We start from the raw sequence: 16,378 nt of genomic DNA, 5'->3' as shown, positions 1-16,378 counted from the left end.
TCTGCTGTCACCCAGGCAGATGGGTGCATTATTTTTATTATTATTAGTAGTAGTAGTAGTAGCATTAGCATTAGCATTAGCGTTAGCATTAGCATCATTATTACTCATATGCACATACACATTGTGTCCATCTCTAGGTGTACAGCAGCACAGAGCAGCTCTCCAGCTCCACGCCGTCCAATCAGAGCCTGTCGTCGTCGGAGCGCAGCCACAGCGAGGAGAAGGAGGAGTCGTCCCGCTGCTGGGAGGGGCGGGGGGGCGTCCTCTCCCCCCCCTGCGACGGGCACAAGCAGCCAGCGGGGGGCGGCGGAGACCCGCGGCGGCCCGACGGACACAGAGGGAGGTGAGCCAGAGGTTGATCTGATGTACCTCCATCGTGATTGGTGGAAGGCCCTTCTCTATCCTGATTGGATGAAGGCTTTGCCACCTATAGCCAAAAACCAAACCTAAGCGGGTTTTTTTGACCCTCAGGGGTTAACTGGGGACAGGGAGGAACTCCTTATATGGTCAGCACACTCTATAGTAGGGAGGATTATCACAACAAAACAAAAAAAATAAGTGATATTTGAATTAAGTGAAATCACTCAATATACCTTTAACTCATTTTCTGCTAAGGGCAGAACGTCAGAGACGTCAGCATACTTATATGTGACGTTCATATAAAAAAAGATAACGTCAAGCAGGTTGATAACGTTTGTAATGAACCAAAACCGCTTGTAAATCCGTCAAGGTTTGAGCGCGTTTTGAGTATCTTTTTTTTGTTGGAGCTGATCACCGAGCCATACCACAGAACTGACTGTACTGTAGGACTGCAGCAAAGATGGCCGCCGATGAACGACGTCGGGCGCTCCGCCTTGAGCCATCTGGCCTTTAACCCATTCTGACCTGAGATCAGATTCATACGAGGTTTCCACTGGACACACACTGGTCTGATCAACCCATTCTGACCTGAGATCAGATTCTAAAAATGTCAGTCACTTTTCGATTTTTCAAAAATAGCAGACCTACAAGCTCGTAGCGCGCCACTCGGTGGCGCGCTATGAGCTTGTAGATCTGCTATTTTTCAATAGCTAAAGCATAACATGATGCTAACACCAAAAGGGGTTCCCGTTCAGAATGGGTTATATAATGTCTGTGTGGAGAAAGACGAGGAAGCACAGGGAATCTAGTGGGTGACGATGTGCTGCTCATCAAAGGCCACGCTACTCTTCCGTGGCTATAGGTTAGAAATGTTCACTGCAGCACTATAACTGGAGCATAATATGCCTCCTGGCTGGAGATTCGCGCTCCACTGGGTCGTCCCTTTTCCAGTTCTTATTCCGTTAGTTTTCTTCTTTTCTTTTTTGCAGCTAGGGATAACACATAAAAATAAACTCGTAGATTTTTCGGTCAAAGGCTTTTTCCTCAGTGTAGGACCTTGATTGTCATTGGAATGTAGAAATAGCTGTCCCAGCTTCGACTTTGTCGCGTGACGTGTCGTGAAGCAAAGATGTGAGTTAAAAAACGTTCGCTCTGACAGAATATATATATTCAAAGATTTGCACCACATTTTCATGATTTTTCACCCCTGCTATTTTTCAATAGCTAAAGTATAACATAACGCTTAAAACACCAAAAGGGGTTGATAGTGTGATGTCACTATATTACTGTTTAATTCATTGGCCCGTTTGACTGTCAAGGGTTCAGCCTCCAGGAAGAAACCCTAAATACAAAGTTAATACACCATTGCACATAAAAACGACTCCAGGGTGTCTAATGAAGTGCTGTCACCTCATAGACACATGACAAACTGGAAAAAATACAAAAACGGTGGCACTCCATCTTTAAAACACCAAAAAGGGCGTTGGGTTCCCGTCCTGAATGGCCCTAAACCGTGGGTCTGTTTGTCCTTCCAGCTTGCGACCCCGAGCCTCGTCCAGCTCTTCCCAGTCGGAGCGCAGTGCCAGCCCGCTGGTGATGAACAGCACCCAGAGCCTGGACACCATGTCTCGCTTCGCCATCTCCGCAGAGGAGGAGGGTAAGGCTGACCTGACCACATGCATCATTAATTAACAGTTTAAGGGCCCATGACGTAGATGTCCGTCATGGTACGGTCGGTCATGTGCCCGAGTCAAGTTAGCGATATCAAAACTGGTCGCATCGCTCCACAGCCTAGAGGCGCTTGTTGCGCAGATCCTCTGTGTTGCACAACAGTGACACGTCATCGAAAATGTCCCCCCTGTTTAGCCGACGACGACGAAGAAAATCTTAAAACGTTAATGACTCGCGATCTAAATCATCCCGTCTAATTATGAAAAAACATCCTGTGTTTTGACGGGCCCCCGCTGTCCAGTCGCTATAGTCGCGATAGATTTATTCTTACCTCCCGTTGCTGTCCATGGTCTTTAGAGTGGCGTGGCTATTGTTAGCTGCTAAACACACACACATTCACAACAACATCCGGTCTATTGTTAGCTGCTACACACACACATTCACAACAACATCCGGTCTATTGTTAGCTGCTACACACACACATTCACAACAACATCCGGTCTATTGTTAGCTGCTACACACACACATTCACAACAACATCCGGTCTATTGTTAGCTGCTACACACACACATTCACAACAACATCCGGTCTATTGTTAGCTGCTACACACACACATTCACAACAACATCCGGTCTATTGTTAGCTGCTACACACACACATTCACAACAACATCCGGTCTATTGTTAGCTGCTACACACACACATTCACAACAACATCCGGTCCGTCGGTGAAAGTGGTCCGGGCGCTATAAACGATGGGCAATTTCAGTCAAACACACTAGAATAAAATGTTAGGAAGGGACTGGTGGACAAGAGATCCAGTATAAGTAAGACACACGTCATCTTACACTTGGTTGCATGCTGAAAATAGCCAATCTACAAGCACAGCTTGTAGGTCGGCTATTTTCAGCAAGTATAAAATCAGCCATTACGACACAGGTCCGCCAAAATACATTTAAAAATCTTATGACATTCAGTCGACTAAGAGTCGATTAAGACTGGACGACAAAAATCCGAAATATGGCCGCAGCTGTGATTGTTCAAATCAAATCAAATCAAATTTTATTTATAGAGCACATTTTCAAAGACCAGGAAGCCAACCAAAGTGCTGTACAGGAAACATGACACAAGTAACATAGTAAAACAAAATCAAAGCAACACAAAAAGTACACAGGTTACATTACAAAATCAAAGCAACACAAAAAGTACACAGGTTAATTAGGTCAAACATTGAAAGCCAGGTAGAAGAAATGGGTTTTTAGTAAAGACTTAAAGGCCTCTAAGGAGGGAGCAGACTTAATATGAGGGGGTAGACGGTTCCAGAGTTTGGGGCCAGCCACCGAAAAGGCACGGTCACCTCTGGACCTGAGATTGGAATTGGGCACAGTCAGGAGCCGCTGGTCAGCTGTCTCTCTCTATCCCCCGTAACTGCAATGAGTGCCTGCACGAACAAGAATTTCACCCATGTGTTGACAATAAGGTTTGATTGATTGACCCCACCCTTGTCCATCCAGACGGCCTGGTCACCAACTTGCGGCGCATTCGCCTGAGGAGCAACAGCACGGGCACCAGGCCGTCCTACCGGAGGGGAGCGTCCCGACGCATCGCCCACCAGCTGGAGACCGAGCCCGAGAACCCCAGACCCCCCGCGGGGGCCGCCTGCAAGGTCCCCAAGTCAGCCTCGGTGTCCGGCCTGTCCCTCGTCATCACCCCAGGTATATACGGAGGATATATATATATATATACCCGTTCTGACCATAGACTGTAAAAAATATGGACAAAGCGTTCCCCGGGTCTAACATGAGCGTAAAATGAGGCCTGTCAGTCCTTGCAATGGAAGTCGCCATCTTTCTAGATCCGTTTTGGTCCAGCTGGCCATTGGCTGGCCCAGACAACGAGGCGGGACTTCCCCCCTTCTTCTCCGTTGGTTTTTATTTTGACTCGAGTGGGAGGGGAATCCCTATCATAGACTGTAACGGTAGCCACGCCCCTCAGAACATACACGACTTTATGGTAATTTTTTTAATTAATGGGACCATAATTTTCCAAAAAGAATATTATGACATTAGAAATTAGACTTTAAACTAGTGACTGGAAGAAGAAAGTATTCATGACCATGTTTATTAAGGTAATACAGTCTAGGTAGGTGAAGTTGGGCCCAAATACATGGACTTCTATGGGGATATGGGTTTTTCTGGGTCCAATGACAGCGCCACAACAGGCCATTATATGAACTTTCATTTCCTTAGTGGCTTCACAAAATATCTGTCTGACTGCCCCCCTGGTTCTGACCTGAGATCAGATTTAAAAAAAAAATGTCTGTTTGAAAATGACAGTTTTCTGAAAAAGCCATGTTTCTATGTGTCAGTCGTTCTTCGATTTTTCAAAGATATCAGATCTACAAGCTCATAGCGCGCCACCGAGTGTGTCGTATCGTCGTCGACGATAATGACCCAATGTCGTCGTGACGTATCGTAATGCCAAAGAAGAACCACGCCGTGTCGTATCGACGTTAACCCCATTCAGGACGGGAACCCTTTTTGGTGTTTTAAGCATTATCTCATACTTTATAGCTATTGGGAAATAGCAGATGTACAAGCTCATAGCGCTGAGCTTGTATAGGTCTGCTATTTTTGAAAAATCGTGAAAATGTGGTGCCAATCTTTGAATATATATTCTTTCACAGCGAATGTTTTTAACTCAAATCATTCACTGGAACACCATATTTTCAGATGGGGGTCGGCGGCCATCTACATAATATATTTGGGGTCCTTGACATGAAATATTGAGAACCACTAATATAGAAACATAGGTATTTCAGAAAACGGTCAGGATTTTATTTATTTTTTTACGTCTAAATAGGCCAAAATTGGTTCAAATGTATCATTGCACCCCCCTTTACTAATCGCTCTCCTTTCCCCCTCCCACATCCAGACGACTCGGCGGGCGGCGGCGGCGGCGGTGGCGGTCCGCAACCCCCCACCAGTCCCAAGTCGTCTCTGTCCCTGTCCTCCAACCCGTCGTCCAGAGACTCCTCCCCCAGCCGCGGGGACCTGTCCCTCAGCATCAGCTGCCTCCGCCCGCCCGTGGTCATCCACAGCTCCGGGAAGAGGTTCGGCTTCGCGCTGCGCGCCATCCGCGTCTACATGGGAGACAGCGACGTGTACACCGTGCACCACATGGTCTGGGTGAGGTTCTCTCTTTGACCCGTTCTGACCTGAGATCAGATTAGAAAGGTCTGGGTGAGGTTCTCTCTTTGACCCGTTCTGACCTGAGATCAGACCACATGGTCTGGGTGAGGTTCTCTCTTTGACCCGTTCTGACCTGAGATCAGACCACATGGTCTGGGTGAGGTTCTCTCTTTGACCCGTTCTGACCTGAGATCAGATTTAAAAAATAATGTCTTCTACGTCCTGACAGTTTTCCATTCTGACCTGAGATCAGATTAAAAAAAAAAATGTCTTCTACGTCCTGACAGTTTTCCATTCTGACCTGAGATCAGATTTAAAAAAAAAATGTCTTCTACGTCCTGACAGTTTTCCATTCTGACCTGAGATCAGATTTTTTAAAAAAAAGTCTTCTACGTCCTGACAGTTTTCCATTCTGACCTGAGATCAGATTCTAAAAAAAATGTCTTCTACGTCCTGACAGTTTTCCATTCTGACCTGAGATCAGATTCTTAAAAAAATGTCTTCTACGTCCTGACAGTTTTCCATTCTGACCTGGGATCAGATTTTTTTTAAATGTCTTCTACGTCCTGACAGTTTTCCATTCTGACCTGAGATCAGATTCTAAAAAAATGTCTTCTACGTCAGTCGTTCTTCGGTTTTTCAAAAATAGCAGACCTACAAGCTAACTTTGTATTTTTAGAAAAGTCTCCTATGGACAAGTGGTGAAAACTAGCACTCGTGCTAAACATACTGTAAACGATGCATCTACAAGTTGTACAATTGTGCAATGAGCAATGTCCATTTTTTAACGGGTCAATTTGGCTGTGTGGGAAAATGGAAAAGTTTTGTAACTGCGATTAGATTATCATTTTGTCAACTAATAATGTCAATCTCTGTGTGTGTGTGTGTGTGTGTGTGTGTGTGTGTGTGTGTGTGCCTGCGTGCGTGTCAATCTCTGCCCGCGTGCGTGCGTGCCTGCGTGCGTGTCCATCTCTGCCTGCGTGTGTGACGTGTGCGTCTCTACAGTGCGTTGAGGAGGGCAGTCCAGCTCAGGAGGCCGGCCTGAGGGCAGGTGATCTCATCACCCACGTCAACGGGGAGTCTGTCCAGGGCCTGGTGCACACGGAGGTGGTGGAGCTGCTTCTAAAGGTAAGGGAGTCTGTACAGGGCCTGGTGCACACGGAGGTGGTGGAGCTGCTTCTAAAGGTAAGGGAGTCTGTCCAGGGCCTGGTGCACACGGAGGTGGTGGAGCTGCTTTTAAAGGTAAGGGAGTCTGTACAGGGACTGGTGCACACGGAGGTGGTGGAGCTGCTTCTAAAGGTAAGGGAGTCTGTCCAGGGACTGGTGCACATGGAGGTGGTGGAGCTGCTCCTAAAGGTAAGGGAGTCTGTCCAGGGCCTGGTGCACACGGAGGTGGTGGAGCTGCTCCTAAAGGTAAGGGAGTCTGTCCAGGGCCTGGTGCACACGGAGGTGGTGGAGCTGCTTCTAAAGGTAAGGGAGTCTGTCCAGGGACTGGTGCACACGGAGGTGGTGGAGCTGCTTCTAAAGTATAAGGGAGTCTGTACAGGGACTGGTGCACACGGAGGTGGTGGAGCTGCTTCTAAAGGTAAGGGAGTCTGTCCAGGGACTGGTGCACACGGAGGTGGTGGAGCTGCTTCTAAAGGTAAGGGAGTCTGTACAGGGCCTGGTGCACACGGAGGTGGTGGAGCTGCTTCTAAAGGTAACACACGTCTTCTCCCACACTAAAACGTTGTAACGTCGTTGACTTATAGGCCTCGTTCACACATAAACAATAATGTGTTCTGTGCCCACGCCTGTGTTTGATGGCCCGACCTCAATGCTTTTCCAATGGGAGTCACGTGGTTTGAAGAAGCATTTTGTGTTTGACGGAGGGGAGGGGGACAGAACACAGCCATCAAACGCAAATGTTTGGTCAAAATCACGTGACTCCCATTGGGAAAGCATTGAGGGCGGCCATCAAACACAGGCAGAGCACAGAACACATGTTTATGTGTGAATGAGGCCTATAAGTGTATATGTATATATGTGTTGTTTATGTGTGAATGAGGCCTTATGGATGGAAGTGTTTCATAATATACTCTGCTGTCGGGAAGGAACCACCTAACTCCAAAATGTTTATTTTTTTCAGGAAATGAAAAATATTCTTTTTTTCAGGAAATTAAGAAAACCTTATATTGTGAAAACAAAGCAATGAATTGCATTTCTTTAGCGCTTTTTCCAAGTGCTCAAAGTGCTTTACAAAGAGCTTTACAATGGTTCATTCATTCATACATACATACAGCCTCATCAAAGTTGGTGTTGTGGCTTTAATATATTGTCAATTACTTGCATGAGGGGGGGAGCGGTGGTGGAGTTAGCTGCTCTAGCAGACAGTTTGAGGGTCCAATGGAGTTAAGAGGTTTTGTCCAAAGCGTTTTTTTTCCCATTGGTTCAATATTTCCTAAACAACACACAGACGTAACACAGACGTTCAATAGCACTGATTTATGAAGGGGGGAAAAAAATCAAAAATCTCAAATGGAGTTATAGGCGGTTTCTTCCCGACAGCAACGACATGATGAGAAAGAAAGTGAAGCTCACATGATTTCTGTTTTCAACAGAGCGGCAGCAAGGTGACCCTGCAGACCACTGCTCTGGAGAACACCTCCATAAAGGTGGGCCCCGCCAGGAAGACCAGTTACAAGTCCAAGATGGCCCGACGCAGCAAGAAGAGCAAGAGGAAGGAGGGAGCAGAGAGGTAAACGTCAATAGTTATCCCTTTAGCCTGGAACTCACCTATGCTTTTTATGGCATATAGGCAGCTCCCGGCAGGATCCGCTGGGACAAACTATGCGCAGCTGCGCGACATGAGACTAATTACTTAGAGCGACAGACAGAGAGAGAGAGAGAGAGGAGTGTGTGTGTGTGTGTGTGTGTGTGTGTGTGTGTGTGTGTGTGTGTGTGTGTGTGTGTGTGTGTACATGTGTGCATGCGTGTGTGTGTGTCAATTTAACAAAGGTGCAGACGATCAGAAATCAGCAGAGAGTGAGCAATGTTTGTGCTACTCTATGCCGAATTGAAGTGGACTCAGACCCAGACTTTTGTTTTCCTCCCTGGAAATAAAAACGTCTGGGTTTCCGAGGCTATCCCTTTACAGACCTGAGATTCTACCAAATGTCTTCGGTTTTCTGAAAATGTTCTGTCAGTGGTACTCAAATTATTTCATGTCAAGGACCCACTGACCCCCATTTGAAAATATGCTGTTGCAGGGACAACCCCCCCAGAAGCAAATATATATATATATATATATATATATATATATATATATATATATATATATATATATAATTTTTTTAACCCATTCAGGCCTGACGTCGAAAAAAAAAAAAAAAGTTTTCTAAATCATGGCAATTTTCTGAAAGATTTGAGACACATTCTAATGATTTTTCAAAAACAGCAAGAGCTTTTAGATATGCTATTTTTCAATAGCTAAATTATAACATAAAATGTTTAAAACACCAAAAGGGGTTCCCGCCCAAAATGGGTTATGTTTATTAATTTTCTGTACAACATAAGTCTTTTCAAAACAATTATTCACATATATCCCCCCCCCACATCCCCATGGCAGCACAATTACAAACAAAATCTTCCAAGAAACATCAGGAAATGTTTTAACAACAATAGATACAGAACAAAAAAATATATATAATAAAAGAAAACCCAACAAAAAAACACATTACATATACAGTTAAACAAACAAATGCACAATGTCTGTCACAGTTCCCTGCCCCCACCCCACAGCTCACTACTCCAATTAACCACTATACATCCAAAGCCTCTTCAACAGAAGCAAATATTTCAGTTAAAAACGTTCACTGTGAGAGAATATATATTCAAAGCTTTGCACCACGTTTTCACGATTTTTTCAAAAAATCTACACGCTCGTAAACGCGGCACTCATTGTGAAACTGTAGTTCTGTAGTTCGGCTGTTTTTGGGTATAGGCAACACTGTATAGGCCCAAAATGCCAGCCCGTGCCCGACACTAGCCCCGCTGCCCCATGGGGTTCGAGGCTGCCCCGGCACCAAGCTGACAACTAAGGCTCTGCAATGTATTAGCCCCGAGCCCCTACCTCAGACCCCGAAAACGAATTAAGTTCTTGTGCTGCTCGCTTTCTCTGCTCGCTTTCTCTGATGCAAGCAGCATGCAACACTGTCTGATATGACACACACATGTAAACACAGTTACACAGGTAGCGTAACTCCTTGCGGTAAGTTATGTGTGTAGGTAGAGAGAGAGAGAGAGAGAGAGAGCTGTGTGGGTGTCATTGTTCTCATGTTCTCCCCCTTACACACAGCAACGTTTGGATGCATTTCAGACATTGCATTGCAACTTTTTGCTGTATCCCAGGTATAGCTATTAGAAGTGACAAGGCGTTGTGTGACCAAAATGCAGGTGAAAGTGTGTCACACGTTTCCCCTCTCTCCTCTTCTCTCTCCGCGCGCGGGCAGCAGGCGCCGCAGCATGCTGAAGAAGCTGACCAAGCACACGACGCCTCCTCCGCCCATGCAGAGCAGCCGCAGCTTCTCCTCGGGGTTCCACCAGTCCTCCAGTGACAGCCTCTCGGGCTCCCCGACGCAGAGCCTCTCTCCTGGGCCCTCCACGCCCTGCCGCTCCCCTGGCCCGGACCACTCTGGAGGTGAGTGCTGGAGAGGAGATGAGAGGGCCCTCTCCTATGTCCATCTTTGAGGGTTTTTTGTTTAAACGCAAACATTGTCCTAACGCAAACATTGAATGCCATTGACAATGAATGGCCAATTTTTTTTGTTTAAACACAAACATTGCATAAACACTGCTTATACAGCACTGATTACAGGAAAACCCCGGCTGAACAAGGATGACTGGTCACCCTTGTTTTCCCCACAAAGAGCGGAAAATAGATCTCCAGTGAGAGCGGGATGCGTTCATTAACATGGAGCTGAAGAGAAGCAGCATCATGCTGATGCTTGCCCATCTTGTAGTTGCCGACATTGCTCTCTATATAGATCATACATGGTCCGGGGGCCAAATGAATACTGATATATTATTGGTTTGCAGACATGACCCGCTTTAATTACTTAACTACTTAAATTACTTACTTAATTACTACATTAATTACTACATTAATTAGTAGCTTAATCGGTAGCATTGAAATGTTATTTTCTTATATGTCCAAATGTATTTGTATTTAGTTCATAAAGTTAACGTAACTACAATTAAAAGGCATTTGAAATGAAATAAAAATGCTACTTTTCAGGATTCAAATTCAAAAATAGCACAAAAAAACCCCAGGATGCACATGGATAGGATACACCTGGGACGTATCCTCAGTGATGTATCCCAAGGGTTTCGGGGTCTCCCGACATCATACCCCTCACTCGGGTGACCCAGCCAGGGGGCTGATCAAGTCCCGCCTTACGTCCCAGTAGCTACCCTCCATCAGTCCCATTAGGGAAAAACCAGGGGCACACAATCCGTTCCTCCTGAACTACTCTGCCGGGACTGGGAGGTATACCATTCCGGCGCGTTGGAAGGACTAGGCTCTGTGGGTTGACTCCTGTCCTGTCCGGGCCCCTCCTACGTCTCACCAGGTCCACTCCTGCTCTCGCCAGGTCCCAGCCCCTGTGCTATTTTTGCTATTATTCAAATAATAGCAAAAAAGAAAATAGCTGATCTACAAGCTCAAACCGTGTCGCAGTGCGTTTTGAGCTTGTAGATCATCGGCTGATCGGCTGCCCTCAGGAGTGAGTGTGGAAATAAAGTGGCCCTCTCCATCCCTGCTATAGATGCAGCAATGCTGCTCTCTGCTGGATAAAGGAGGAAATGGCATGTGACGCTTGATTTTGTTTGTAATAAACACACACACAGTGTTGTTTTTGGCAGCAAATTTCTATTTTCTATTTTCTATTTCATAGTCTCTGGAATAGTTTTCACTTAATTTTAGTCACATTTTAGTCACCTGAAATGTTTTAGTGTTAGTCTAGTTTTAGTCGACTAAATGTCATAAGATTTTAGTCGACTAAATCTACAGTTGATTGTTTTGGACGTTTAGCTGTGTTGCTCATTCCACGAACGCCTTGATCTTTACAATCTATAGGCCTACCTCGTTACTTGTAAAAGGTGACTTAATCAACAGTTAAAATGATACCAAATGCAATACCAATTGGTATTATAAAAGTGGAGAAATAATTTAAGGTTTAAGTTTCCGAAACTTTTGTTGCCGGGTTTACTATAATCAACATATGGAAGAATGTCAGAACAGGTCAAGATCTGACGGTTTATCCAGGGTTAGATGAGGCCAGTGGTCGTAGAGATGGCCATATATGGTGGCGTGACGTGTCACAAGGCGTAGACAGTATTTGGTTTAGACTAGTCAGAATGGGGCTAACTAACGCCGGTTCTGTTTCATAGACTCCAGCTCCTCTTCGTGCTCCAGCTCCCCCAACTCCCCGGCGCCACAGGCCCGTCCCAGTTCCCTCCACGTGCTCGGCCGCTACACCAAGGCCGGCCGCTGCAAGTCCACCAGCAGCATCCCGCCGTCCCCGCTGGCCTGCATCCCCCCTCCCCAGCCCCTGTCTCCCCAGTCCCTCCCCAACCACCCCCCCAAGGCGTGCACGGGCGGCTTCCACCCTGGCAAGACCCTGTCCCCGCCCACCGTCGCCCGCCACGCCTCGGTGGGGCGCCCGCGCAGCGCAGAGCCCCCGCGCTCGCCGCTCCTCAAGAGGGTGCAGTCGGCGGAGAAGCTGTCGGGCGGGTACCACGGCGGCGGCGGCGGCGACAAGAAGGCCTCCTACGGCGCCACCCGCAGGCACACCATGGAGGTGCCTCTGTCGGAGGGCGAGGGCCTGGAGGACCTGGAGAGCGACGCCACGGCCGCCGGGTTCGTCTGCGTGGGCGAGCACGGCCGCCAGGGGCTGTACATCGGCGGGCCGAGGGGCCACCGGGATGCGGCCGCCACGGGAGGCAACCACGACTACCACGTCCGCTCGCCGGCCACACAGCCACACCGCGGCGGAGGCAACCACAACGCCAACAAGGAGGTGGTGGTGATGAGGAAGCTGGCTCCTCTGACGGAGCACCAGCGCCGGGACTCCTTCAAGAAACAAGAGGCCGTGCAGGAGGTGAGCTTCGACGACCTGGAGGGGAAGGAGGCGACGACGACGACCAAGACGACGGCGCCCAGCCCCACTCTTCTTCTCCCCCTCGCCGCCGCCGCGCGGCAGCCCAGCAAGGCGTTCAAGGCGTCCTGGAACAACTCGGAGTCCGAGGGCGCGGCGGTCGCTGAGCCCGCGGCGAGGGGAGGAGGAGGAGGAGGAGGAGGAGCACAGCAGCAGGGTACAACGCAGCAGAAGTCCAAGCCAAAAGAGAAAGACGCGTCGTAGGTGTTTTTTGTTTTAACATAGGTCAAAAAATGCAGCTTATTCAGGAAAGAGAAAGTTCCTTTGTAAAACGACGACTACGGTCATGCTGACCTGCTACTGTATTTTACTTTTAATGCATTGCATGTGTCCATAAAACTGTGACCAAGCCCACACTAATAATTGTCACAAGCAAATACTAAAGCAGAAAAGGACGAGAAGAATAAAAATAATTAGATGTTGTCTTTTTGAGTAACGCGTAACATCATTGCAACCACACTGTTAACGGAACATGTGCCAAAACTATGTTTACCTTTTTGTTGGTGTTTTTGGCCTCCTTCTCTTTTGGTTCTCAAATCACTGTGGCACCTATAACTGATTATATTTTGTAAATATCTATTTTTTTTCTTTTTATGAAGACACTTATTTATGACTTTCTTTTTTTTAATGCTCATTAAATTAGTTTTTGGTTGCTGAAAATGCCTTGATGGTTCAGCTACTTTATTTCAGGAATTGCACAAACTGTATGCAGATGCTCCGTTGTATTCATAATTTGCAAACCCAACAGAGAAGCGTCTCTGGTCTTTTCGTCTTAACTGTTAGCACAGTCGAGGGGATACAGTTAAAATAGCAACCGATATCGTGATTCTATCGGGAAACGTATATAGATCATGACCTGACTCCTGAGTCGTGTGTTCAAATTTGGCCTTTTTTTCCCCCCACAGAATAGCGATGTTTTTGCCTCTTGTACTGTATATGTACATAATGAAAAATACCGTGGTGGTGATCATTTGTATTCTTAGTCATTCTGAACATGTACTTGTAAAAGCAGAACGTTTTAAATAGTGAAATATCCCAATTAAAATACATCTTAGCTGTGGCGCCAAAAGCATGATCTTAGCCATAGGAACCATTTGGAACAGGTACTGTTAGTTGTATATCATTTAAAACTCCATGCATGCATCGGCCATTATACTGCCACCATGCTGTCATACATGATTCAGTGATGCCATTTGAACTAATTGGAACCCTGGAATGATTCAAATGACAGAGTGGTCGACCCGAGTGTAGATAAATAAGGCTTTGTGGCGATTACCTTAGGAAAGCACACGGTTGGCTCTGCCTCTGTCTCGTCTTATCATCGTCTACCTGCTTGTTGAATCAAGCTTCTTGAGCCACTCCTTACTAAACCTAAATCTAGCTGATATGTAAGTGTTTTTGCACAAGTCATTGTAGGGTTATTATTATTATTATAATACATTTGGAGCACATTTATTTTTCACAATTATCTCTCTGGGTTGAAGAAATTGTACAGTGTACGACTGGAAGAAAGAAAAAAAGGCTCCATGGTTTTATATATAAAAAAATAAAAAAACCTGTAGTGAATGAATTGTTTACATGTTAAAACAAACGTGTTCATGTGTGGATTTTTTTTCATGGTTTCGGAAGATAAATTATTGTTTTGTGAATGGCATAACACAGACCCATCAGGCAGACCCTGATGAATGGATGAAGGAATGAGTAGAAACGCATCTTTTTTTTCTTCTTTTTGTATATTTTGATATGGAAGCAGTCTTGTTGCAGTACTAAATAACCTATGCTGTATATTGTATACACAATGATGGACCTTATAACAGGTGTTTTGGTGGTGTTAAAAAAAAAAGAAGTGACCTTGTTTGTGTAGATGAGCTTAGAAATTGACTCAATGAGGTGATACTGTAAGTACAGTGCAGTATTTGGGGTGGCCTGATCAGTCTCAAATTTACTCTTTGCACCGCATAATCCCAATGCATCAATCCCAATAACTTTTTTTTTTTAACATCTTTTGATTTCGATCTTGGGTTCCAAGTTGATTTATTGAGTCTCACGCTAAGATACGTTTTGCTGGCAGATGAGGACATAACGTGGCTTGTTTATGCACAATGCATTTTTCTTGTTTTCTTCATTTTCGATCGACTGTTTCTTCTGCAGCCATTTTGCTGATCAACTGAAAATGCTTCCATTCCTCCATGATTTGAAATGGATCGTTTCTATAGAACAAAGACGGTTGCATTTGGTAGCGATTATCAAAGAATACCGGTGTCGGTATATAGTTGCAGGGACAGGGAATCGACAATATTAGAATTTAGAAACAGCAGTTTAGCTATACTAACACTTCAACGTCGGTAATGTGATAAAATGAAGGGTTGGAATTGAAATGTCTTGTTTATCTCATTTGTGGGCATACAAGAATGATTCACACGTGACTAATCATGGGATTCTATAAGGTTATATATACTGTACATCCATATACAATATGAAGTACACCTACCTATCTCTGTGTGTCCCTGTTATGCCCCAAGACATTTATTACCAAGGTGTATCTTGTTATTAAAAATGGAATTGTTTTTGTTTAGTTTTTTTTTTAAAACTTCATTTTATGATATGGTGAATATACTATGGGTTAAGAACTAAGATCCTAACTATAGAAACCCACACAAGGTTGGTTTGATAATTCATAAGAAGGGAATGTACAGCTTTGATTCACAACGAAAACATGAATCTCTCCTCCTCGCCACAACATTAAACTCTATCATTTTGGAAATGACCTGACTTGGGTTGTCCTCTTTTCACACTTATAGGTCCAAATAAAGCTCTGTTTTGTATGCGTGTTAAACCCCATTTTGGGCGAGAACCCCTTTTGGTGTTTTAAAGCATTAGGCCTGTTATACTTTAGCTATTGAAAAATAGCAGATCTACAAGCTCATAGCGCGCCATCGAGTGGCACGCTACGAGCTTGTAGGTCTGCTATTTTTTTGAACAATCGTGAAAATGTGGCACAAATCTTTGAATACCGGTATATATTCTTTCAGAGCCAACGTTTTTAACTCAAATCTTTGCTTCTGAGGGGTTCCTGCAGATGGGGGTTAGTGGCCAATTTATTACATATCATTTTTGGGGTCCTTGACATGACATATTGAGAACCACTGACACAGAAACATTGGGTTTTTCAGAAAACTGTCTGATTTAGAATGCATAATCATCCTCAGGTCTAAATGAGTTAAAATGGTTACCCTCCCCCAACCCTAATTGACATCCAATAATTGGTCTTTTACTAATTTCCTAGTCATGAGGTTCTGGTGCAGACTAGTAGTGATCACATTTTCTATCGTCTTAACGGTGCTTGAAATGGAATGAATGGCAGAAGTCGAAAAAAATAACGTGGTTTATTTTATATTTCATGAAGAACCATGCACCTCTCCAAGATGTAATTTTTTTCAGGAAATGAAAAAAAAAAATAACATCCAACTCAAGTGGAGTTAGGAGGTTTTGTCGATGCGCTTTTTAACACTTTATTATTGGTTCAATATTGATTTCACCAACACAGAGACATAAAGGGTGTTCAATAGCACTGATTCACTGTGTGTGTGCGTGTGTGTGTGTGTGTGTGTGTGTGTGTGTGTGTGCGCGCGCGCGCGTGCGTGCGTGCGTGTGTGTGTGTGTGTGTGTGTGAGACATGAAAAGGACATTTGCACACTTTCTCATATTAATCAAAGAAACGTGCACAGCAATTTGACAATTTAAAGTTGCCCTGTCAATGAATTCCTACAGGGGTTATATAATAATGGTAAGTGCCATTTTTTAGAAATGTTAATGTAAGATCTGGAAGAGCTAATAATAGTAGGCCTACTACCATAGTACTCTTCCCAGAGTGGGGTCCGGGGACCCCACTCTGTAGGCTACACTAGTACACTCTCAGAGTTAAATTAACATTGATTTTACAATATCAATTGGGGGTCTC

General features: G+C 45.1%; 1 protein-coding gene across 1 annotated transcript in view; it reads left to right on the top strand.

The window, feature by feature from the left end:
• The window catches only part of LOC308325652 (microtubule-associated serine/threonine-protein kinase 3-like), a 106,742-nt gene extending 91,561 nt beyond the window's left edge, over nt 1-15,181 (top strand). Inside the window, 8 exon segments of the mRNA XM_080778212.1 lie at nt 138-343; nt 1,896-2,017; nt 3,545-3,745; nt 4,965-5,218; nt 6,227-6,349; nt 7,822-7,958; nt 9,712-9,899; nt 11,651-15,181. Of these exon segments, the coding sequence (XP_080634338.1) occupies nt 138-343; nt 1,896-2,017; nt 3,545-3,745; nt 4,965-5,218; nt 6,227-6,349; nt 7,822-7,958; nt 9,712-9,899; nt 11,651-12,621 (2,202 nt within the window). The 3' untranslated portion in view covers nt 12,622-15,181.
• Nucleotides 15,182-16,378: the final 1,197 nt, after the last annotated feature.

The sequence above is a fragment of the Protomyctophum bolini genome (assembly GCF_963924005.1).
Source record: "Protomyctophum bolini genome assembly, chromosome: 12".
Classification (NCBI taxonomy): Eukaryota; Metazoa; Chordata; class Actinopteri; order Myctophiformes; family Myctophidae; genus Protomyctophum; species Protomyctophum bolini.
The sequence above is the reverse complement of the archived record's forward strand: the minus strand, read 5'-3'. Positions and strand labels throughout refer to the sequence as shown.